The 27152-nt window shown below is 36.6% G+C and overlaps 1 protein-coding gene and 1 long non-coding RNA gene across 2 annotated transcripts; one reads left to right on the top strand and one right to left on the bottom strand.

Annotated features, from left to right (window-relative positions):
• The first annotated feature begins 78 nt into the window (after positions 1-78).
• On the top strand, positions 79-26096 carry LOC128855926 (prostatic acid phosphatase). Its single transcript, XM_054091176.1, has 6 exons — positions 79-261; positions 367-465; positions 23161-23400; positions 23464-23913; positions 23994-24252; positions 24324-26096. Exons 1-6 carry the CDS (start codon positions 79-81, stop codon positions 24428-24430), a joined length of 1338 nt encoding a protein of 445 aa, XP_053947151.1. The 3' UTR covers positions 24431-26096.
• LOC128855927 (uncharacterized) lies at positions 293-1888 on the bottom strand. The gene is made up of 3 exons (XR_008453772.1): positions 1825-1888; positions 1291-1460; positions 293-456 (listed from the first exon to the last, which is right to left on the bottom strand). It is a non-coding gene; the product is annotated as an uncharacterized LOC128855927 (long non-coding RNA).
• Positions 26097-27152: the final 1056 nt, after the last annotated feature.

The following is a 27152-nucleotide window of genomic DNA, read 5'->3' as shown; positions in this document are numbered from 1 at the left end:
GTCGAAACAAAAGTGAACAAATTTATAACAGAAAATAAGTCAGAAAATCAAAATTGTAAATACATACTTGTTAAAAATATGACTGAAATACAAAATTTATATAAGTCGCCGTGGCTGCTCAACTCACTGCTACTCTTTACTTTGTGCTTTGCTTCCTCAACCTTGGCGGATTTGGAAACGGCCACATTAAGCCACTACAGCGAACCACGCCAACAAACTGAAAGTATTGCTTTGAAAGGAAAATTAGTATTCGCCCATGTGGTAAGTTGTGAATATTTGATTTTGCTGATTGCTCCAAAGCAAATAGTAAATAAATAAGTTGGCACCTTCATAATAAGACGTTGTTTGCTGTTTGTGTTTGCTTAGCTTTACCGCCACGGCGACCGTACACCGATTGAACCATACCCTACGGATCCATGGAAAAAGCGCGAGTTTTGGCCCGTCGGTTGGGGTGAGCTGACGAATGTAAGTGTAAAAATCATGTTTTGCTTTTAATTTGCCAAATTTTAATTTAGTTGCAAGGGCTTAAATGTCCAATTCAGGCCAACATATGCACATAGTGCACGTATATAACATACATACATATGTACACATATACATACATACGTATGTGGAAACACAAATGCAACTGCGATTAATAGTACCATATGGAAGTTTACCATACCGAGAGGGGAAATGAAAAGTGCATTGAATTTTTTAAGCACCAAAGGGGGTAATGTTTAGTTGAAATTTTGAAGCTTAAAAATATATTTTGATTTAAAAAGGAAACATTCTTAAAACACAAATTATAAAAATTATAAAAAGGAACTTATATTGTATATAGGTCATCCTTTTAAAGGAATATAGAAATGTAAGATACCTCTCTTTAATCTTTAAAAGAGTTTGCGAAAATGAAAGAAGTCTTTTGAAAATCAAACGTCTAACCAGACATTCAAGTAAAGGGTTTTCCAATAAGAGGTGTTATTTTGATATTCAAAGAAAAATGCTACTTTTTAAAATGATCGGATGTTCATTTCATTATAAAGAGTAAGGTATGCCGTTAATAGTGGAAAATAACATTGGGCAAATGACCACCATGCCCACGCTTACAGGACAATATCATTTTCATGAAATTTTCCATAACCGTATTGCAAAGTGGCAGCCCTATGGCCTCGATTGCCTCACGAATTCCATCTTTGAGGTCTTTAATCGACCCTGGGCTGTTGGCGTAGACCTTCTCTTTGACGTGGCCCCAAAGAAAAAAGTCACAAGGTGTTAATTCACAAGATCTTGGTGGCCAATTGTGATCACCTCATCGAGAGCTAACACGGTCCGGAAACTTTTCCCGTAAAAGATCAATGGTTTCGTTGCTTGTGTGGCACGTAGCGCCGTCTTGTTGAAAATAAACGTTGTCCAGATCAATACCATGCAACTCCGGCCATAAAAATCGTTAATCATCTCTCCTGTTTAACACCGAACACCTGTAATTGGAAAACCCTTTAGTAAGCAGTAGTTAGCCTTGATATTTGTAACTTTTTGTTTTTCTTAAGTTAATTTAGCTTTGCCTTTAGAGCGTGTTTCTACATGAAAAGAGACGAGTATAAAAATGCAAGCATATCACATTTAAAATTCGTCAATTATTTGTATGGCATTATAGAGAGGCTGAAAGTATTCGCGAAGTCGTAGAAATCGTAGATCCGCACCGCGCTAAATTTAGAATCTTTTATAAAATTCGTGAAAGGCAAGGAAAAATGTCCAATGATTGCGATGAACGCCATATTCTTCATAAAAAAACCCATAATTTTCGAATGACCAAGGAAGTGACAACTTTTCGTATCGATATACCGGCGCAGTTTGAATTCCAAAGTCACCGTACTATTTGATCTTTCACAGATATTACAATAATGTGTGGCACAACAATAATTGAATACAAGATTGCAAAGTTTGTAGGGGAAAAAGAGCGTAACTTTGGCGCGTCATAAGTGTAAAATTTTAATTAAAAATGTTTATCATGTTCGGACGTGTTAACACCTCGCTCTCGAGTGCAATATCCTTAAAGTGGTAAATCTTTAATGTAAAAAATCTTTAGTTCGCGAAATAGACGCTTTAACGTGCTAAACACAACTTAGTATTGTTATTAAAAACAAAAACACAACAACATAAGTGAAATAAGCAATATAAAAAAATATAAAAACAACGATATAAACAAAATTAGAATGCCAGTAGAGCGCACTCCACCCCGTGAACGGAGTATACCGCTATCTACCGCGCAAACAACAAATTCAAATCAGTGCTCAACTTACTCTGATAAAACAGAAATAGAAACAAGAGAAACTATGGCTAAAATAAGGGAATCAACAATTCCGCTATCGTGGAGTGATCAATGTAAAACACCAATAGCGTTAACGGCTAATCACCATCACGTGGAGAATCCGATAATAAAGACTACTTTGGCGCCCTACAACTATCCGCAAGAGACAGCAGCAACATCATGCTCGACAGCAACAGGTACTTACTACTCCATTATCACTACATCAGCAACAGCTCTAAGCTCAACAACAACAACTTCATCCACTTCTGCTAAACCAACCCACGCACCTTCAACTCTCTTTCAAACCGCAACACGCAGTGCTGAATGTAGCGCACCAACTGCACTGATCGCATCATCATCAACAGCAACGCACAATACAAGAATGCAAAGGCAAAATGAAAAAAAAGAATTTGTGCAATCACAGTTAAAGAGAAACCGAGATAAGCAATCACCAAACAAACTCGAGCTCTCAAGTAATAACAAAAAACAAAAGAACAAAATGCAAACCTCTACACAAACAACTCTACAAGAGTATTGGTTAGGCAACCCAGCCTCATCAAATAGGTTCGATCTCTTGGATGTAGATAACGAACCAAATATCAATGAGCCAGAAAGCAACCCAGTAGAAAAAGACCCAGTTACGCAGCGTGCACAAAAACCGCCACCAATATACACATGGAAGAAAAAGTCTGCGTTCACCCACTGCTATAAAGTATTAAAATAATTTAACGAGTTTATCTTAAAACTCTCAGTTATTTCTTTTCACTTATTTCAAAGAAAATTATTCGTAGAGGGTATGAACAAAATTTTTTGGAGTTTGAGCTGCGTCGTGTTCAGATAACGGGATTGTAGTACAGTTTCTTAAATAAGTTGAGCAGAAAAAGTGTGCGTTCATTTCGAATAGTGACGATTATTTGCATGGCAATTACGTTAAATTTAATTTTAAATCATTCATGTAGTTGACGCGGTTAAGAACAAATCTAAAGAGGGAAAAATTGATATTAGAAATACATTTTTTGTTACTATGGACCAAAGGCGAAAAGAAATAGATATTGGTGAAAGGAAAATCATTGTAAGTTTGTGGCAAAATAGTAGGAGCTATCAGGAAAACGCGAAAATTGTTGGGAGGCAATACTCCTCGGTCCAAAGAGTGATAAACAACTTCAAGCAAACGAATTGTTTGGAGGCTATGTCTCGTTCTGGGCGTCCAAAAAAACTGACGGAAAGAGAAGAACGCAACATAACTATTCTTGTGAAGTCTAATCCACGACTAACAGCAAGCCAAATTTCAAAAGACATAGAAGTAAAACACAAAAGAACGTACATCCAGATACAGTAAGAAAAATTCTAAAAAGAATCGGATTTCACGGCAGAGTGGCCCGAAAAAAACCCTTCATATCGCGAGTAAATCGACTTAAGTGGATGGCTTACGCCAAGGAATACGTAAACAAGCCACCAGAGTTTTGGAATAGTGTGATTTTTTCAGATGAGAGCAAGTTTTGCATTTTCGGGATAAAAGGTCGTAAAATTATTTGGAGGAAAAACGGAACGGCACTTGGAAAGCAAAATCTGGTACCTACGGTAAAGCATGGGGGAGGAGGTGCCATGATATGGGGGTGTATGGCTAGTTCGGGCGTTGGAAATATACAGTTTATTGAGTCGATAATGAACAGACATAATTATATCGCGATATTTTAAAAACGAATTTGAAAGAAAGTGCAATCAAACTGGGACTCGGTGAAAGATTTGTTTTCCAACAGGACAACGACCCGAAACACACAGCAGAGATTGTTAGGTTGTGGTTGTTGTATAATGTTCCAAAACAACTTCGCACACCCCCACAATCACCTGACCTTAACCCCATTGAGCACTTATGGGACGTTCTAGAAAAAAAAAACACGAGAGCGTACAATAACTAGCAAGGAAATGCTTAAGAACGCGCTTAAAGAGGAATGGGAAGCCATAAGTCCAGAAATAAGAGTCAAACTAGTTGGATCAATGAAAAGACGCCTTCTGGAAGTCATAAAAAGGCGTGGATATCCATCTAGCTATTAATTTTAAAACATTTCTATGATCTTAAGCCTTTTATTTTATTATTATTGAAGTGAACGCAAACTTTTTCCGTTTAGTTTGAATGGCCTTTTTAATTTTATGTGATCTCATTTTAAATTTGATTTTGTTATTGGTAGCGAAATATGTGTGATAGTTACGTTTAAGTGAACTAAATAAAACTCATTAAAAAAATTTCTGAAATATTTATTGTTTTGAACTTTTTCTAATGCAAAGAATATTTGCATAGGTGAACGCAGACTTTTTCTACTATGTGTATGTACAAAATGTAGAAAATGTGTGTACCCTAACAAATGCATTGAATTCCCTGCCAAATAATAAATTTGAAATAAAAGTTCTTAGCCGCAACGAAATTAAAATCCAACCGAAAGAAACAACACATTACACAAAAATAATAGACTTACTAAAACAAAAAAAAAAAACAAAATTTTATACATTTAGACCAAAAGAGCAACAAGGGTTTAGAGTATTTTTACGACAGATGCATCACTCGACTCCTATCGAAGACATAAAAAATTAACTTTTTGAACTAGGTCATGAAATAACAAATATTCACAACGTACAAATTAAAAACGCTTCTGGAATAAAACAACCTCTGTCACTATTTTCAATTGAACTAAAATTAAACGAAAACAATAAAGACATATACAGTATAACTCATCTACTCCACTGTAAAATTAGTTTTGAGCCACCGCGTCAAAAAAGAACAATTCCTCAATGTACAAACTGTCAGAGATACGGACATACAAAAAACTAATGTATGGTAGATCCAGCCTGCGTTAAATGTGCTGGTAAACACAAGACAAATACATATGTGTAAAATTAAGAACAAAGCGGAAACAGACCAAATTAAATGTGCTCATTGTGGCGAAAACCATATAGCTAATTATAGAGGCTGCGAAATCTACAACAAACTCCAAATACAAAGATATCCGACACTACGCAAAAAAGAAATTCACGCCGCACAAGAACAAGGCAATAATGAACATCACCAGGAAAATCTCGGCACTAATACAAATCAAACCCTTATACCAGGCGTTTCTTATGCACAAGCAGCATCAACGAAAACATTAACAAAAGAATTTAACAACCCTAATAGTACCACATCAAGTATATGTAGATGATTTAACTGAACTTAAAACTATGATGAAACAATTGATAACACAAATGGCCACCATGATGAACATTGTAACCATACTGGTATCGAAGCTAGATGGTCGCACTAAGTAAAATAAAAATAGCAATTTGGAACGCAAACGGACTTACGCGCCACGAACTAGAACTCAAGACTTTTATTCTAGACAAAGCAATTGATATTATGCTAATATCCGAAACTCATGCAACTCATAAAACTTTTGTAAATATACTCAATTACAACATACACTACACAAATCACCCAGATAACAAGGCTCACGGAGGAACTGCAATAATCATCAAAAAAACATTTAAATACCACGAACTTGATGGTTATAGAAAAAATAACATACAAGCAACGACAGTTTCAGTAAATAGCTCAAATGGACCAATAACAATATCAGCAGTATACTGTCCGCCAAAATTCAATAACACAAAAGATCAATACCTGGAATATTTAAACGAACTAGAAAGTCGATATATCGCTGGAGGTGACTACAATGCAAAAAATTCTATTTGGGGATCAAGGTTAACAACTTCGAAAGGCCGAAAATTACTAGACGCTATAAGAGAAAATAATGGACACTTCATAAGCACCGGAGAGCCGACATACTGGCCTACAGATATCAGAAAACGACCAGATTTAATTGATTTATGTATTGTTAAAAATATTCCACAATCCCATATCACCATTAAGTCATGTTTGGAGCTATCATCGGATCATTCCCCACTTCTAATGACAATTCTTGGATCTCTGCCCCAACAAACTTTTAGAGGACTATATAATAATAAAACAGACTGGAATTATTTCCGACAAAGTGTGGAAGCACAATTGACTATAAATATTTCATTAAAAACGGAAAACGAGATTGACTCAGCAATAGCTTTTTTCAACGATTCCATCATCAAAGCCCTCACCCTTTCGACACCAAATATAAAAATTCAACAAAAAGAGTCTATTCCAATACATACCAAACAAAAAATTCAACAAAAAAGGAAACTCCGTAAAAAGTGGCAAACTACTAAAGATCCCGAAGATAAAGCAAAACTTAACAAATCAACAACTGAATTAAAAACAATATTAAAACAACACCAAGATAAAAAGCTTGAGAATTACATACATAACTTGGGGGCCACGGCAGTTAACAATTATTCTCTATGGAAAGCAACTAAAAACTTAGTCAAAGCAGTTCAACATAAACCTCCCATCAAAACACATCACGGAACTTGGGCAAAGACCAATAAAGAGAAGGCAAACGCACTAGCTGAACACTTTAAAACAATATTCTCAAACGAAAAAGACAATCAGCACATTGAACAAAATGTAAATACGAGTAACCCAGAAAAGAGAATGAAAATGACAACCTCAGCAGAAATCAGATATCATTTGAAAAATCTGAACAGTAAAAAAGCACCGGGCTTCGATCTAATAAATGGTAAAATACTAAAAGAACTACCTGATGTAGCAATTACATATATACGACAAATATTCAACAGCATATTAAGGACACAATGCTTCCCACGCCTCTGGAAAGTTGCACAAATAACGGCAATCCCCAAACCAGGTAAAAGTGCATCAGAAACGACGTCATATCGCCCTATCAGTCTCTTGCCCATTCTTTCAAAAGTGTTTGAAAAAATACTCTTTGCCAGATTAGACAAAATTCTGATAGAAACAAATATAATACCAAGCCATCAATTTGGATTTAGACGACAGCATTCAACTGTGCAACAAGTCCACAGAGTTATAAACAAAATATTAAATGATATGGAAAATAAAAGGTTCTGCATAGCTGTCTACCTGGATATTGCAAAAGCTTTTGACAGGGTGTGGCATAAAGGACTACTGCATAAGCTCAGCCAAATATTACCACAGAATCACTTCACCATTCTCAAAAGTTATCTGGAAAACCGACATTTTTTTATAAAGTTCGAAGATGAATGCTCAAGCATGATGCAAATGACAGCAGGTGTACCCCAAGGTAGTGTCCTAGGGCCTCTATTGTACCTGATATTTACAGCAGATATACCGATCCCAACAACAAAAAATTGCATGATAGCCACATTCGCGGATGACACGGTTTTAATGGCATCGGATAAAATAGAAAAAAACACGACTGACATTCTTCAACAAACAATAAATAACACCGTATCATGGTTCGATAATTGGGGAATAGAAGTCAACAAAGATAAAACGGTCCAAGTAATATATACAAACAGAAAGCCTAAGAAACATAAATTAACAATAAAAAACAATGAAATAAAAATCCTTCCTAGTGCAAAGTACCTTGGAATAACTATAGATGAAAAACTAAATTGGAAACGACATATACAAAACAAACGAAATGAAATCAAAAACAAGTTCAGACAACTATACTGGCTGTTGGCTAAAAATTCAAAACTAAGCCTTAACAACAAAGTAGTGATATATAAATCTATAATATCACCCATTTGGAAATATGGCATTGAAATCTGGGGCACAGCAAAAAAAACCAATATCAAAATAATTCAAAGGACGCAATCTAAAATACTTCGAACAATAACAAAAGCAGGCTGGTATATACCAAACGACGTGATCCACAGCGACCTCAATATCGACACAATAGATGACACAATTAGAAAATACAGCATCAAGCATATACAACGACTAACAAATCATCAAAATGAACAAATGCGCAAACTACCACAATCGGAGAAAGCGGGAAAACGAAGATTAAAACGATTAACTCCAACAGAACTCACAATTTAACAAAACAATAAAGAAAAACAAAAATAATAATAAAAATAATTTATAATAATAATAATAATTATAATACAGAAAATAATATAATGTAGCATAATCTGACGCAAAATTGAATGTTTATCTAGCATTAGTTAGAGAACAAAGAATTCCAACACTACTTTAAAAATAATTACTTATTGTTAAAATTTAACAGATTGTAATTTAAAAAGGGAAATAATAAAAAAAAAAAAAAAAAAAAAAAATAAGTGTTGGTGCGATGTGTGAGAAGACTACGAAGAGAGGGCCAAATTAGCGAAGATATCTAAACAAAAATGGAATGCTAGGGCAGGTTAATGCAGGCCTGACAGATAGATATACATATACATGCATTCTGTACAACGTGGAGTTAATGCAATCAAGGAAGAGAGTAGAGAAGAGAATATGTATAAAGAAGAAATGTATTGTACTTGTAAACAAAAAAGAGTAAATAAAACAATTACATCAGTTAAACAGCTGATGTTGTCCAATTCCGTTTTCTGTCAAGTTCTCGCAAGTGTTCAAAGGGAATCTAGTAGAGGTGATATCGGCAGCCGAGCTGATTTGCTTTTTATCTTTCGCCGTGTACATCCGGATGCCAGCATTCGCATTATCGTTGTAAAAAAAAAAATAAATACAAAAATTCGGTAGAATAAGTCGAAAAGTGCCCAAAATTAAAAAAGGTGATTTGCAATTCAATGAATATAGACAACCTTTGTTGTTGTAGCACCATAAACATTCCCCATACCATTACGAAGAATGCTGCTGGAGTGACAATCATTGACCGGATATACATAAATCTGCGTCGTTCCGGTAATGTAGAACCGGTTGTCGTGGGAACAGAAAATGGAAGGTCTTCTAAATATGTCAGTGTTGAGTTTTGCCAAAAGTCGTAGTTCAAAAAAGACTTGCGCGTTTTTTCATTAAAAAATTATCGATAAAATGCTTGAGAGGCAATGCAAACTTCTTTTTCTTCTTCATTTTTATTGTCGGACTAGAACCTGTTTTTTTTTTAACGAAAAAAAAAAACAATATGTTTTAGTAGCGTATGTTGTAGTAGCATATATATTCCCCTTACATATGCAGGGAATTCTGCTGAAGTGATAGTCCTTGACCGGACATAAATCGGGTCGTTCCGGTAACCTGGAGTCGACGGTCATTGGAACGTCGTCTACACGCGTGTCAACGCTTTGTTAGTCTTCCTTTCATCACAATCTTTGCCAAACGATCGTCTCTCATTCTCTGTATTTGTTGGCTCTATTCTTTTCTTCTCTTTTCTCTTTATGCAAATTTAAAGTCGAAATATTTCCCAGATCCATAATCTACGACCCAAAGTTAAGTTCCTAATTTATTCATACTAAAAAAACTTCATCTATCGTAATTAGCCTTTAAAGCAGCCGCACATTTGTGTGCTTTACTTAATTTTACTGAGCTTAGTAATTTTTTTTATTAAAAAAATCATTTGTTTTGATATTTTGCTGTTTTTACAAACAATGTTTATTTACTTAAAAAAACAAAAATGAGAAAGTAAATTTTTAGAAATCTTAATATAATCTTGACATTCTTATCTATGGATTTTTGCCAAAACCACTTTCATATCTCGACTTCTTCTTGTCAAGCACTAAATTCAGAGATTCGAGTGGGATATTAAAAAAAATCAATAAAATAATAATTTTTTATGAAAGAGATTTACTAACTGATCTAAAATCAGACTCTTCGCAGCCAAAATAACTTGATTTGTTAAACGTACGCAGACATGTACTTATGTAAGTACATAAATATATTTATAAATGTATAAGTGTATGATATATACATAATAATTTTGTTATCTTAAAACCCCAAAAAATGCGCGTGTTTTGTATAGACATACCATATTTTTCAGGTGCCCGATACATTAGGGTGGTCGGTAAAGTTTTTTCCACCATAGGGCTCTCATTTGAGGTACATCTACATGCATGATGAAAAGAATAATGAGATGGCGCTTATCGTGGTACCGTTACTTTGACAATGAGTTACGTGGTTTTAGCACCAGTATGGCCAGATTACAATTTTCGTAACTTGATTAAGCATTTTTTTGTTTGTTATTTAGTCTCGGAGTTTTAGTTATTTCTTCATGACACTTTTCTAGCCTGTTCTAATTCAAAGTAATGTTTATAATTTTGTAAAATATAATTTTTTTTTTTAATTAGTTCAATAATTCACTCAGTTTTATTTAGCTTTACTTTTTTTAACATCTGGTCGCATTGCCCGCAATTGCCGTTGTTGTTGGTGTTCTTCTGCTTTCCGCAGTCAAATTTCTCTCTCGCTACTGCAGTGTTGCCTAGCTTTGGATATAAAAACGCACTCAAAAGCCCATTTAAAGAAAATAAAATACCAAATTACTATTGAACAACTTTAAGATTTTTTCATGCGTGACAAATTGACTTTAAAATGTGCAATTTTTTTAAATAAATATGTTATGGATATGTACAATTAAATTTATGAGCTTTTTTGTTAAAAGAAACTCTTTTGTTAAGGGAACGACTTACTTGCTATATTTCAGGTTATGTAACAAAATAAGGTACTCTTTTTGTAAAAATGTCGTTATGGTTTTTTCAGTATTTTCTGGTATTTTGTTGCTTATTTTTACACTAAGGATTGAGTACCGGACGAAACGATTTCACCTCTATGGTTTTATTTCGCATTCAGTAAATTCAAACGCTTTTTAAAATGTGTAAAAAGGTAAAGGCGGCCGCCGTAGACGAATGGGTTGGTGCGTGATTACCATTCGGAATTCACAGAGGGAACGTTGGTTCGAATCTCGGTGAAAGCAAAATTAATGAAAATATTTTTCTAATAGCGGTCGCCCCTCGGCAGGCAATGGCAAACCTCCGAGTGTATTTCTGCCATGAAACAACATCAAGACGCACACCACAAATAGGAGGAGGAGCTCGGCTAAACACCCAAAAAGTGTGTACGCGCCAATTATATAGATAAAAAGGTTTTCAATGTTAAGAAGAGTTAAGAGAAAAACATTTAATATTCTTGCATTAACTTATAAGGAGCAAAAAATTAAGTTTGCGCTTTCAAAATATCAATCTTTATAAGAATCAACAAATTTGCATTAGCACTAAAATCTTCTCAGAGTGACCTCTTTTAATGGTCACCTTTGCAAATGGTTGGCAACACTGCACGACATGGCAAAAGAGACGTCACCATTCTTGGTATAAACGCCCTCTCAATTTTAGTTTTACTGCTTTCTCTCTCTTTTCTCAATGCATTGCTCACAATAACTTCTAACACGTTTTGTTTTTCTAAATTTCCAATTTATTTTAGTAATATGCTTTTTAAGATTTGTATTAAAATGCCAAAGGGAAACTATTTTAATGATTCTGAAATGGTCCCGTATCATAGGGAGAGCTATTCAAATCGGGAGATTGGGCGAAGAATCGGAACTCTTTAAAAAAAAGGCGAAAATTGTGACGTGAAAAAATCTACGAAAGGCAATAAAAACTGACTAACCGCCAAATAAACCAAATTAAAAAGGAAGCCACGAAATAAATTTGAATTTTGTTTAGACTTCGCTCAAAAACACATGCAGTGAGAAACCGAGTGGGACAATGTTGTGTTCTCCTACGAAAAAAACATTCAACATAAAGGACCTATACTCGTACAAATAATTGCTCTGTGTTGAACAAAATGAATTCTAATATATACACGGAATTGTTGGACGATGCTCTCATCAAATTTTGCATGCAATCTAAATTTCCGTTAGTTTGACAAACAAAACGAGTTAGAAGTTGTAGTGAGCGATGCATTGAGAAAAGAGAGAGAAGGTAACATACCGCTCAATTTAAGAAGTTGTAGTGAGCGATGCATTGAGAAAAGAGAGAGAAGGTACCTCTCAATTTAGTGTTTCTCATGTTTTTCTTTTCATGCATATCCTTTTCAAATAATCCAGTATATAAAAAAACGATCAATCGACTACTTTTTCATATATGTAAGTGCATTTGTAAAATAGTCAGTCTTATCGTGTATTTTATGTGAATAAATCAGTTTCAAAAATTACAATGCAAAAGCAAGCGAAGCATAGCAGGACAAAGTACTCAAATTTGGTTTTGTATTGTAATTCATTGAAATGATTTGTGCGCACGGAATTCACGATAGGGTCCAATGTATGTATGCACATATGTGCATATGTATGTATGTATGCCTAGATGTGTCAGCGAGTTGCTTGAGTCTCATTCAATTAATTAATGGAATCATATTTCCTTGATAAAGCGTAGCAGTAAAAAAAGTACGCTTTTTTCCAATTATTTTTTCAGTTCATTATCTGATAATTCTTGATAAATTAGGCACCAATTCGTCCATTGTTTGTTGCACTAAGTACGTATACACACACATACATACGATCTACATATGTATGTACATACTCTATGTGGAAGGCTTTGTTGTTTATTGGCTTATCGTCCTTTCGAATAATAAATGACAAATATTGACGGTTCAAACTAATGTATCTAACTACATACGGAAGTATGGCTGTACGTTTATTCTCAGTACACAAATAAAAACTTAATCAAAAGAATAAACTCAATTGTAGCAGTAATCAGTGGCGTTAATTTCAGTTTAATGGGCATTCAGGCATACATATTTGTATTTTCTATATAAATTCAGTCAAATCTACAAACATAGGCCAGTGCATATGAGCACAGAGAATTATTATTATTTGTATAGGAATCCTGTGATGCAATGAGTTACATATATACTCGTATTACAAGCAAACACACATACATACATATATATTGCATGTAATCATTAAGAATTCATTGACATTGGCGGCGTACAGTGGGTGCGCTTCAGACAAAAATTGAACATAAATAGTAAAAATACAGCAGTACAGTACAGCTATAGACAGAGAAATAGCGCACTTCCCCACAATGACAAATAATGATGATAGTTTCTACTGGATGATCTAGTAAAACAGTTATTTTTGCACAAATCTATTTTTTTATTTCAGTATTATCAACAAAAAAAAAACAAAATGCACAATCTTAGATAATAATTCATCATCTACAATTGTAAGGAACTCGAAAAATCGGAATTCATCACATTTTGAACTGGACACTGAAATAGCGCACTTTCATCAATCTACCATACAAGAAAAACAGAAATTAGTTAATACAAATTGGTTAAATTTGTTTACTTATTTCTTACCTGATTAGTATTTTGTTGAAGCAATGAGCTGCATTTTGCGTGTTTGGCAGCCTTTGGTATATTTTATGATGCTCATATTGGCAGCATCTTTGATAATTTTGGTTTTCCAGACTGGATGACTCAAGGATGATAGATTACTCGGCTTGATTGTTGTTGTTGTTGTTTTAACAGTAATAAAAGCCCCGTCAGTGTAGGGTGTATCACGTCTTCGGCGTCTTCGGCTGGCTCATCTAAAGGTAGGAAACATGCTGTTTTCGACATGTTGGGTCCAGAGGGAGAGGGGTGTTAAATGAGTAGGTTTTAAAGCGCATGTGAAAAGGTGGTTAGTGTTGTGCGGGGTGCCTTCACATGCCGAACATATGTTATGGTAGCCCTGTCGAGTGAACCGTGTATCACTAGGTATCACACGTATTCACACACTCGTCAAATCTGTCGTTGTTCAGATGGCAATGAAGTGACATTGTGTTAATTTTTTTCATATATCACTAACGCATTCTTAATTTTTTCGTAAGCAAACCGATTCATAACTCCTACTACGTAAGCCCATTCACCTATAAATCCACCAAATTAATCTACCCGTTCACATATGGCAGATTACCTGCAAAATTGACAGTCAGCTGTAAATAGTGTTGTGAAATGTTTTTCTTTACAGAAATTATTTTGGTGGAGTATTTCGGTGTTTTTGGTTTCTTTAATTATTATTAACGATATGAAGAAAATACAAAGAGAAGGGAAAAGTAAATTTAATTGCGCAATTGGGTGCAAATAATAAACAGTTGGAAGAAATCCGTATGCGACGTTTACTGAGGTTGCAAAAAATTATGGCAGCTCTGCGCATGGGATATTCTATATTGCATTTTAGAATAAGTAATACGAGGTTAAAACGTTTATGGACACACGCTTTTTTCTGTAAAATGAATCCATAATTAATAATATTTAACAAAAATTTTATTAGAATTATGTTTACAGACCTGTTTTCTTTGTCGGCACTCATTTCATTTATTTTTTATCTTGATGTTTCTCCTTACATTCGTAATAATAATTATCGATAACACGGAAAACACAGGGTTATATGTAGAAGAGTATCGTTATTATCTAGGACTATTTTATAATTTCAGATTTTGGGAGAGAAATTTTAATTACGGATTTTGAGTTAAGCGCGAAAAAGTCGATCATCTACTTATATGTGAACGTATTATAACGGTCTAATATTGGCCACACCATTAACAATCTTTTCATCATGACTGTGCATTACTCATCTTTGCAAAAAGAGTTCACGCAGAATCTGGGTATCCTTCTTTCCTCTTCAACCTTTAAATTGAATAATGCTTTCAAACAATCAATAGCGGGTGCACAACGTATTGGCCTACCTGACGATATTTTCAAAATGACGATACAATTGAGTGTCGAGACGTTGAGTTAACATGCGAACTGTCAATAGTATGGCATGCTGAATAATTATTGTACATGTATATGGGCATTAAAAACAAAAAATTCAAGCAATAGAAAAAAATTATAAACGAGAAATAAGAAAAAAATATCGGTAAATCATTCAATTCGCTGTTTTTATCCGCCAAAAACGTTAAATAGGTTAATGGGTTTAGAAGAAATACTTCGTTTTTAAATTTCTCTTTTGATTTAAAATGTTTCCACTACAAATATTTCGTATAAATGAAAATATAGTTGTCAAAACACCAAAGTGGCAGGGCATTTCAGGGATAAACCTCTTGTCTGAGGTCTGCGATGAGCGGCCTCCATTTGCATTAAATATTATATATCGTATGCGATAATTTGCATGCGATCAGTAAACTCATAATGAGACAGGAGTTTAACTGTGTTCGATAACAAAATTAACCATCACCAGCCATCAATGTAAATCAAGAGCGTAAGTGAAAATTATTTTCCAAAGAAAAGAAAAAGTTAACGAAATTAGCCTGGAATATTTTCATTGTACAGCTGCAATGCTCCACTGCGCCGTGATGAAAACCTGCGATGGTGACACCAGTGCACACTGGGCCAGAAGACCCGAGTGAGTGGCCAAAACTCTTTTTTCTTAGGAAAAGGCCATAAAACCGATTAAAACCACGTTTATTATAGTTTTTTAACTCTATGAATGCGAATCTGAAGTCAAAATAAAAAAATTCAAAATGGCGGACATGAATTTTAAAAAATCCGTATTTTTGCTTCAAACTCAGAATCTCGGGGTTTAGAACAATGCACATTACGAATATAATGTCAACTTTGAGAAATTCAAAATGGCGGATCCAAAATGGCGGACATCAGATTTAAAAAATCAGTATTTTTGTTTCAAACTCAGAATCTAGGGGTTTAGAACAAAGAAAATACGTCTAGAATTAGCTGTACTCATACACCCAGGATACACCACGAGGAGGATTCTAGTACGATTTAGTATCCCAATTTTTTTTTGTAATTTTTGTAATTTTAAATTTTTTTTTTGTAATTTTTAATTTTTTTTTGTAATTTTTGTAAATAATTTTTAATTTTTTTTTTGTAATTTTTGTAATTTTTAATTTTTTTTTGTTGTAATTTTTGTAAGTTTTAATTTTTTTTAATTTGACTTAATTTTTGAATCTGCATTTAAGCTCAATTTATTCAGAATCAGAAGTTTCTTCTTCTGATAGTTCAAGTTCATCTAGAAGTTTGTGAAAGTCATTAGACGCAATCATTTCATGATCGCGTTCGGCCTCTGTTTCATCTTCCGATTCATATTCGTTGTTGTTGTTGTTGTTTTAACAGCATAGTTAGCCCTGTCAGTGTGGGTATATCATCTGTCGTCTTCGTCTAGCTCATCTAGGGGTAGGCCCAGGAAACATGCTGTTTCGACGGGTTGGGTCCAGAGGGAGAGGGGGGTTAGATGAGTCTGATTAAGGGGGCATGTGAAGAGGTGGTTAGTGTCGTGCGGGGTACCTTCACATGCCGGACATGTGTTTGGTATGTCGGGGTCAATTCTGGATAAGTAGGAGTTTAACCTGCTACAATATCCAGAACGTAATTGTGCCAATGTTACACGAGTCTCACGGGGAAGCTGGAGCTCTTCTTCTGCAATGGGTGGTGGTTGGACTCCGATTACGGCATTCACGGGACGGGAGTTCATGAAGGTGGTAACGGACTCCCGGTGAATGTCGTTTATTGACTGTCTGAATACTGTCCGGTCCAGTAGGTCTCGGTCAGTTTTGTCCTGGAGTTCGTCAGCGTAGTCGAGGAGGTGTCTCCTGACGTGCCTGGGAGGCGGCTCAGGCTCAAGCAGGTGTCTGCAGGGGTGAAACCTGCGGTAACACCCCAGCAGGAACTGCTTGCTGAGCAGTTTGTTGTGCTCCGCGACTGGGAGCATTTGTGCCTCGTTGTGCAGGTGTTGTATGGGTGACATCAGGAGGCACCCGGTCGCTGTCCGAATGGCGGTATTCTGACATGTCTGAAGCTTTATCCACTGCGAATCACTAGTGCCAGGCGACCAGACAGGCGCAGCATAGTTTAGAACCGGCCGGCCAATTGCCTTAAATGTCGAAAGCAACAGTTCTTTGTCCTTGCCCCAAGTGCTGCCGGCCAGCGATTTGAGGACCTTGTTGCGATTTTGGACTTTAGTGGCAATTGCGGTTGTGTGCGCAGAGAAGGAGAGCAAGCTGTCAAAGGTTACACCCAAAATTTTGGGGTTATTCACAGTCGGAATTGGTGTGTCGTCGACTTTTACCTTAAGGGACAGCTTGACCTCCTTTGTCCAGGTGGTGAAAAGGGTCGCCGTGGACTTAGTGGGGAAAGTTGGAGATTCCTCGCAGTGAAAAAGCGAGAAAGGTCGGTGAGGTAGTTGTTCACTTTGGAACACAGGCCATCGATGTCATTGCCCGACGCCATTATCGTGCAGTCGTCAGCGTATGAGATCAGGGAAACTCCCGCTGGTGGTTGGGGGAGCTTCGAGATGTAGAAGTTAAAAAGCAAGGGTGAAAGGACACCACCCTGCGGTACGCCTTGCTTAATCTTCCTCTGCTTTGACATTTGATCTCGAAAAATCACTGACGAGTGCCGACCGCTCAGGTAGTTCGCGGACCACCTCTTCAGCCCTGGCGGGAGTGTCGACTGATAAATATCATCTAGTAGCGTGGAATGGCTGACTGTATCGAAAGCCTTCTTTAGGTCCAACGCTACTAGGACAGTCCTCTCGCAGGGGCGGTTTTGGTTAAGCCCGCGATTTATCTGGGCGTTTATGGCGGTGAGTGCCGTGGTGGTGCTGTGCACTCGTCGGAATCCGTGCTGATGTGGGGCTGGGGCCAGGTGGGTCGTGAAGAGTGGGAGTAGGAGGGCTTCAAGTGTCTTCACTACTGGGGAAAGGAGAGTTATCGGCCGATAGGACTCCCCTTGGTTGGCGGGTTTCCCAGGTTTCAATAGTGGGACCACTCTCCCTGCTTTCCACTTGTCAGGGATGATGAGAGTGGCCAGAGACAAATTGAAGACCCTTGTGAGGTATCCTACTCCCAGGGGTCCCAGATGCTTCAGCATCAGCGCGTTAAGTCCGTCAGGGCCAATGGCTTTCGAAGATTTCGACTTGTTGATGGCCCCCTGAACCTCATCACCGGAGAAAGTAAGTGGCGCACTGTCGTTCGTCAGTTTGTGCAGCCTTCTGGTAACACGACGTTTGGTTCTGTCGCCCGGAGGATGCAGATTCATATTCGTCTTCATTTGCACTGGCACTGCTATGATCATTTTCCATATTTTGAGTATCTAACAAAAGTAACTGTTTAACTTCTGCTGAAAGTGGTAAACGTCTTCTGTTATTAGCTCTAGACAACCTGTTCATACTAGACAGTAATGGATCAGAAGTATCTAGTAATCGATTAAAGAGATCCTCTAAGTTTGTTTTCCTATCACATTGTCTACTGTGCCTGAGTCTGAAGTTTCTGTAATCTTTGTTTCTCGATTCAGATGCCTCTTCTCCATATACACCAACTGGTAAAGTACAATGTCTTATTATTTCTCCAGCATGAATCAAGATTTTATAATGATTTCGCTCTCGCTCAAAATATGACATCGCGAAATGACTTCGTAGTACTGCAAATAGTCGCTCCGCAGTTTTCGTGTACAAAATAAAAACGGGGGTGGGGGCGCACATTGACCGAACGATCTGCTGAGAGTCTCTCACTCTCTGAGGTACTGGACAGTTCTGGATCTTTCTGGACAAAGTTCAATCTCTGTTTTTGGTCTACTGCGCATTTTATTTTAGTGACTATGAGCTCCTGTGTAAAACTACGACGCAATTATTTTTCTACTATGACTCTGACTCTGATTGTTGCGCAGTTAGAGTCATAGCTTGGAGTCCTAGTTTGACTTGTGCGCTATCAGCTCTACTCTGTAGCTGACAATGTTTAACTACATAGTTAGAGCAGAGCATTATTTGGGGTACTACTGCTGCTCTGAAGTAGTAAATGCAAACACTGAATTAAACTCGATTTTCCCTCGGTAGTTTTGGCTCAAACATTAATGGGTCAGAATTATTTGAGATTTCTCTCACACTAATATCGATATTTCAGACATGTTTATGAAAAGGCGCAAAAAGGCGCATATATACCTTATTTAATACTTCTTTACGAACAATTTGGCATAAAATTTAACTCATTTGATAGGGGAACTTCGGGGAACTTTGTTTTCAAAGTAAGTCATGTATGAATAAAAAACAGATTTTGTTGATTAAATGTTAAAAAAAAAAACTTATTCAGCATAAATACACATGGTTTCAATTATAAATTATTTCCATAAAGAAAAGTTATGGACGATAATAACATCTTGAGTAGTATTTTTCACAACAACTTATTGATAAACATTGTTTGAAAGTGTTAAAAATCGAACTAAAACTTTGACTTTGAACTGTTACATAAAAAAAACGAATTGATAAAAACTAATGAAACTTCATAATTTGGTGTAAAAAATTACTCAAAATAAGATGATGTTATAAATTTCCTGTTTAAATTAAGTCGAAAATTTTTATTTTTGGCCACTCACTCGGGTCTTCTGGCCCAGTGTGCAGTGCGGTTGTTGATAATAGTGAGCACATCCAACTGAGTGTTTATTTACTATATCTGATAAAACTACGCACACATCCATACATACATACGCTTGTAAATGTATGATTACGTTTTCGAAATATTTACATGCATACATACATACATACATATGTAAATATAGGAAACACTTCACGTTTGCTTTAAGCTGCGATATGTCGCGTGACGTCAAAGCCAGATAAATATTAAATTTGCGCAAAATAACTAAAGTACCGTCGGAAATATCAAACATATGGACTAATTAGTGTATGCATAGAAATGTTGCCTTATCTCCCTCCAACAAACCGGCTTTCCAGATGTGCTCAATATTATTGGGATGATTAAAATTTTAAGAAACCAATAGTGGCTTTTAACTACACTCAAGTACTTGAGTTATATTATAATGAAAAAATATTTATTCTTCAAAAGGTTTAGTTTTTTTTTGGAATGCAAAGGGTGTGCCATCGCTTGGTCTCTTTTCAATAGTTCTTTAGAAATCAATATTTTTCAAAACGACTTCCGCAGACGTGCTTCAGAGGGAAAAATTTCTCTCCGTCTTTGAAGAAATATGGCCTAATGATTCCTCCAGCCCATAGGCTGCACCAAACAAATGTGAAGGCATCGACCACAGGGACAGCACCTTAGAATGTCAAGGTATAGTTGTCCGGACAGGCGATGCCGAGCTCGAAATTTATAATTTATACATACCCCCTGTCACCTGCTACCCGGCAGGATATCACCCTGATATAGGTGCGCTCATCAGAGGTGAAAACCGATTGGTTGTAGGTGACTTCAATGCGCATCACGATCTTTAGCATTCATGCTTGCCAAATGATCGTAGGGGACAGCTAATTGGTAGAGCAGATAGACGATTCGACATTCAGCACTGTGAACGACGAAGCCCCCACCAGGGTAGTGGGCAACTGCAGCAGCTCGCCTGACATAACAATAGCTAGCGCGGGTATGATAAATAGCATAACGTGGCGACCTATGCTATCGCTTGCCTCAGACCACTTGCCCATTATCGTCTCGATTGAGAGACCTGCCGACTTCGTTTCCGCGAATCACCGGTCCTATGTTAACTTTAAAAAAGCTAATTGAGCCGGCTTCGCGGAATTCACTGAAGACGCCTTCACCGCTCCGCATTCCGCAAGGTGCTCACAGCTGCTGCGGCTCGCTTCATCCCTGTTGGAAGGCTCAAGGACGTTCGCCCTAATTTCCCAGCCGATGCAGTCAGCTTGGCAAACGAGCGTGACCACCTATTCCAGGTCGATCCCGAGGATCCCCGCATAAGGGATCTCAATTTGGAGATCCGGCAACTGGTAGCTTAAAATAAGCGGACTAAATGGGTTGAGCACCTGAAGACCTGCAACCTCACCACTGGTGTGAGTAACCTCTGGTCCACCGTTAGGTCGCTGTCGAGCCGGCCCAACGACAAGGTGGCTATCATCTTCAACGGTTGCACTTCGTCGGGCCCGAAGAGATGCGCGAGCTATTTTAATCCCATGCCCCCTTAAACCCACTCATCTAACATTCCTCTGGACCCAACCCATCGAAACAGCATGTTTCCTTGGCCTACCTTTAGATGAGCCAGACGAATACGACCGGTGATAAACCCTACACTGACGGGGCTTCCATTACTGTTAAAACAACAACAAGTACAGTCCCATGTTAACAGTGTATTTGTTAAGGTGGACTATATATATTAAACACAAATAGTGGTCTCACAGACGGTGGCGTTTGGTGTATTTTCATCCCGCCATTTAAATAATAGTAAAAACAAAAGACGTTAAGTTAAGGAAAACCTTTATTTAATAAAAAAATAATAATTTTCAGCATGAGGAGGCTTTAATAGCTTCTAGCACTAAATAAATACAATATTAACTACCATAACGCTTTAACCCTTTAACTGATTATGTCGAGTATATTTTTATTATTTATTTTATTTTTATGTGATATATTTTTTATCAATAAAATAAATTTTGTTTCTTAACAACGAATAAAATATATATTTTCTAAAAACCAACACACAACGTTTGATTTTACTACTTTTATACTCAGAAAAATTTTACTCTGTTAATGTGGAGTATACTCGTTTGCGTTCGAAAAAAATTAAGTAGGTAGAAAAATTTTTTCGAAAAAAAGTTCTGTTTATGTAAAAGTTATCTAGTAACTTGGCAGTAACTTAATTTCCGAGAACTTGCTCTCAAAGAGAAAAATATCGAAAAAGAAGTGCGTATAGCGTAGAACACTTAACAGAAGTCAAACGTTTAAGGCAGACAAAGAAAGAGGAGAGACCCGAGAGAGAATGAGAGAGAGAGAGAAAGAATATGTATCTAAATATATTCACAACATTTGCAGAGAATACAAATAGACATAATTTACAAAAAACGGTGAAGGGTCGACCGGTGTAGGTAAACGCCGGACACAAACCGTGGCAACAACGCGTGTTACTCCGAGCGTTTATCATCAGACGCAGCGATTCCAGGACCGCAGCAACGGCACAAATTAACGCAAACCAATTCCAATACATTCGACGCCGGAATGGGTAGCACTTTATAGTACGCACAAGCACTAGCCAGGAAACGGACATAAGTGCTAAAAAATAGGTACACAAAAAAAAAACTTCAAAAAAATTGGGACCAAAAAACGCCCCAAACAGTAGGTACCGAGGAAATATAACGCCAAAAAGTAGGCATCAAAAATCTATTTCCTACAAGTTTGCCCCAACAAACAACCGCCAAAAAGTAGGCAGTGTTATTTTTCAATAGAAATTACCAACCATAAGGAAAAACTCGGGGGCAAATAGCCTAAAGTGTATCTAAGATATATATAAAGTATTGCTCTCTCCTTTTATTCTACGTTATATATTTTTTCTCTTTCGTGGAACGAAAATGCCCAAAACGTTGCATGACCTTGAAATTTTACTCTCCACTCTCGCTTGTCCATCGACGCCTAAGAAGTTTCACTTGAAAAGTACATGAACGCAAAACTAGTAACAATTTGCAAGTTATACGAACAACTGTTCAAATTGTTGGTGGGAAAAATCAGCAGGAAAATTTAGCAAGCACAGCTTTCTTCATATATATTTTCCTTGCTTCCGGCTAAGCAGGCATTTAAATATATTGCCAAATTTGTTAATAACCAAGAAGTGCATGCATAAAACATAAAAGATGCCTTCAATGCTTTCGATTTCTATTTCGGAAACTGCAGCAAAGGTGCCTGGAGGCTGTGGTTCAAAAGTACACTAATCTATATCATTGGCCGGTTCCTATTTAATATAAGAATTCAAATAAACAAATTTTATCTGAAATATATTTACTTACATCCTCCATTTTAATCACCATTTTTATTACATTTTTGACTCATTTCGTGTTTACTTTTACTTTGCGATCAGCTGTTTTTCTCTCTTGCTAATTTACAAGAAAAAATTTATCCAGTAAATACTGGCAACTTCCTCTCAAAAAGAATGTCATTCTTTCTCTCTCACTTTCCCCTACCTTGCAAGTTTTGTGGATACATGAATGCCAAAGCTTGATAGTTTGTAACAATCATTACACATTATTTGCTTCATGAATGGACCTACATATGTTCAGGTCACTTCTTTTGAATATATACATACGTACACACACATCCACAATTATTGACGAATTCATTTCAAATTTCAGTTGGGAAAAAATCAACACTTCGAGTTGGGTAAATGGCTACGTCAACGCTATGATTCCCTTTTAAATCTAACCTATTCCGAAGATGAAATTTACGTACGCTCAACAGATATCGATCGCACACTGGCAAGCGCTATGTCCAATTTGGCCGGTTTGTATCCACCGGTTGGCGATGAAATCTGGAATAAAGACATAGCTTGGCAACCGATACCGGTACACACAATTCCTGAGAGACTCGATAAGGTGCTTGCATCATTGTTATAAATATTTCAACTATCATTTAATAATTTGTCTCCCTTCATTTAGGAATTGGCTGGGAAAGCACCTTGTGCCGCCTACGACTATGCTCGCTCAGCCGTTTTAAATTCACTTGAATTTCAGAAGCTGAATGATCGTTACCAATACTTGTACGATTACTTGACCAAGTATTCGGGCCACAAAGTGGACACACTGGAAGCTGTGCAACGCATAAATAACACATTTTTCATCGAAATGCTGTACAATCGCACTTTACCCGAATGGACCAAGAAGGTGTATCCCACCGCTGATATGACCTACATTGCTGATTTCGCATTCTCTATAAACACATACACGCGTCACATGGCACGCTTGAAGGCTGGTCCGCTGATCAAAGAGATGCTACATCGTTTTGCTGATAAGGCGCGCGGGTCACTGAAACCCGACCGCTCTGTGTGGATTTACAGCGCACACGACACAACTGTGGCGAATGTTTTGAACGCACTCATGTTGTACAATGTAAGGCAGATTTTGAATGTTCGTTATCGTTTTTTAATTGTAAAATCTATTGCATGTGCTTTTGTTCGCCGCATTTTTAGATGAAAAGTCCCGGCTACACAGCGTGTTTACTATTCGAATTACGTCTTGACGAGCACAATAAACCATTTGTTTCGATATTCTACAAAAACACCACTACAGAAGCAACCTTGCTTAGCATACCGGACTGTGGTGTTGCCTGTCCGCTGGAGCAATTATTTGAGATATACAAAGACATTTTGCCTGCGAATTGGGAGCAGGAATGCAAGTTGAGCACAATGATGATGGCATACGATGACGCTAATATTGGCTTGGCCATGGGTAAGCATCAGCTGAAATGTACACTTTAATACTCTATAATATCCGATGTTTTTCTATTTTTCTGTTTCCAGCTATTCTTGGAACAATAATCTGCATAATGCTGCTGTTCTCCACCATATTCTTGATGTACTCTCGTCGTCGCCGCTACAGCTATTCTGCGTTCACGCAAAGGGCCTAATTATTGGCAATTGATTTAGCCTTTTAATTCTCCAACAAATTCCAATGGTGATGAGCACAAATTTAAATGTTCCTCTAAATATCAGTAACCCTAATATTATGCATTTATCATTTTAATAATTGACAAATTTGATATTTAGCAATTGAATTACATTTTTAGTGTGTGTGTGTGTGTGTGCGTATGCAAGTTTATTAATTGTGATTCACGTTTTTAGCTGATAATTTCGCTCTTATATCAAATTAGCATATTTTATAATAAATACATACATACATATATGTATGAATACCTACTTATACATACATACAAATATTTACATACTTAAAAATTGTGTGCCAGTCATGGGTCTGTTCGTTAACCTGAAAATTGTTGATAGTTTCACAATTTGCCCAGCATGAAAACTTGTGGGAACAAATAACGTTTTTTAACTAAATTTTAGTTTGCGCTGTGCAGTTGACCTTTGACGCAACCTTTGGTTATCGAAAGTTGTTAGCTTATTTTTTTTATATCATTACTAGCGTCTAAATGTATATGAATAAAAAAAATTATGGCCATGAAAAACACCAAACCCTTAAAATTTACAGATCAGTGATATTTTTCCTTTGATGATGTAGAGTCTATAGCTGTTTTCCAGTGGTCCATGACCGGAATTCGAATGAAAATTTTGCGATAGAAATCTGCAAGGCGAATCTATACAAGGTGGTCTCATTGAAACAACAACAACATTCTTCAAATTAGAAAGGTCTAGAGAAAGGTAATAGAAGAATGGAATATGACAAATAGATAAAATTCCTTCATAAAGAAACGATTCATTACCAGGTACTCAGGAAGATGGCATATACAAATTCAAATATGTGAATTCATACATGTAAATATAAATTTGCGTTCTCTGAAATCACTTTTTCGCGCATTCACAACATAATAAAAACGTTCTGCCCTTCCGTTTTACTGGCATTTTTAAATTAAAGACGTATTGAAGAAGAAGAAATCAATTACCAAGGCGAATTGAGTACTGGAGGTGGCGTCTTCCCAATACAGTTACTTTATTTTTCCGCGATTTTGATAAACCTAACGTTGTTGTTGTTGTTGTAGCAGTAGCTTTGCCCTGCCAGTGTACATAGTCGTCTTCGTCTAGCTCATCTAACGGTAGGCCCAGGAAACTTGCCCTTTCGACAGAGACCTGAGGTCAGCTCACTTCCCAATACAAAAAAAAAAAAACACCAGTCTAACGGTTAGACGCGATAGAAGTGAAACCTTCCGCAAAACAAACTGAGAGAGAATAAGACGAAAGCAGCATTAGGAGCAAGATAATTACAGGTTCATTATAATATTGCTATAAAGTTCATATTTTATTTTCTTCATTTTATTATTATTCATCCTCAATGTTTTCAATTTCAACAAATGATACGAGTGGCTTATGATAGCTAAAATATGATACAAATGCTTTGGTTTCGATGTTGTCAACATGTCTTTGAAATACCGCGTCAATGGTTGTTTTTGATCGTGTTGTCGATTCAGTGCGATTGTTACACATTTTTAAATTGAATGTTGTATTGAGAAAGTCAATTAAAGGAACCGCTGTGTCCAATGCAAAATTTACGTTAAAATCGCCACTTAAAATCATTGGAACTTTATTGTAATCTTTTCTAAGTATCCGCGATACTTCTGGTGTATACTTTATTAAATTTTCGTGAATGAATTCCGTGATGCTATTTATTGATTTTTTTTTCTGTCGATATTCACGACACTTTTCTGCATTATTTTTCGGCATAATTGCGGTAAATATTTAAAAATGAAAATATTTACGAATATAAAAATACACACGCGGTTGCTATTATGAGCGTCCCCAGCAAAACCTGCGTGACCGAAACTCTAACACAATTACAGTTTTTTGAATGTTACAAACACATATGCACGCAGGTTTTGCTGGGGCGTGACCGAAACTCTAACACAATTACACATATGCACTCGTATTTGTTTGAAAATCGACTTTTTTTGAAGTGAAAACTTCTTTAGAATCGTTGGGAGTGATTTGAGAAAAAGTAAAACGAAAAAAGCGACACTCTTGGCTACGAATATTACATATACACGTAGCGACGAACTAAATAACTTTTAGGCCAGCGCCGACAGCATGGCGCGATAGCCGAGCGACTAGCAATGTGAGCTTCCGATCCAAAATCCTTGGTTCGAATCACAAGAAAAAAATTTTTTTTATACAGTTATTTTATTTTTACATATACACGTAGCGACGAACTAAATAACTTTTAGGTCAGCGCCGACAGCATGGCGCGATAGCCGAGCGGCTAACAATGTGAGCTTCCGATCCAAAATCCTTGGTTCGAATCACAAGAAAAAAAAATTTTTTATACAGTTATTTTATTTTTTTATTCTATGATATGTTTATGAGGAGCTTTTTTTCATGGCAGAAATACACTCGGTGTTTTGCCATTGCCTGCTGAGGGGTGAGCGCTATTAGAAAAATAGTTTTCCTTAATTTTGGTGTTTTCACCGAGATTCGAACTGACGTTCTCTCTGTGAATTCTGAATAGTAGTCACGCACCAACCCATTCGGCTACGGCGTTTGTTTAATTTTACTGATGCAAAAATGAGGAAAAATATATGAATAAAGTTTGCTTACTGTTTACACATTTTCCAAAGGTGACGGAGAACCAAAAAAAAAGTCGATTTTCAAACAAATACGAGTGCATATGTGTAATTGTGTTAG

The sequence above is a fragment of the Anastrepha ludens genome, chromosome 2 (genome assembly GCF_028408465.1).
Source record: "Anastrepha ludens isolate Willacy chromosome 2, idAnaLude1.1, whole genome shotgun sequence".
In the NCBI taxonomy this organism is placed as follows: domain Eukaryota; kingdom Metazoa; phylum Arthropoda; class Insecta; order Diptera; family Tephritidae; genus Anastrepha; species Anastrepha ludens.
This window is presented reverse-complemented; position numbering and strand designations above follow the sequence as displayed.

What these genes read in the sequence shown, in the direction of transcription:
- LOC128855926 (XM_054091176.1), top strand. Translation starts at nt 79, where the DNA reads ATGACTGAAATACAAAATTTATATAAGTCGCCGTGGCTGCTCAACTCA. An exon ending in AATTAGTATTCGCCCATGTG is followed by an intron (nt 262 to 366) that starts GTAAGTTGTGAA and finishes GTGTTTGCTTAG; the next exon opens with CTTTACCGCCACGGCGACCG. An exon ending in ACGCACTCATGTTGTACAAT is followed by an intron (nt 23,914 to 23,993) that starts GTAAGGCAGATT and finishes CCGCATTTTTAG; the next exon opens with ATGAAAAGTCCCGGCTACAC.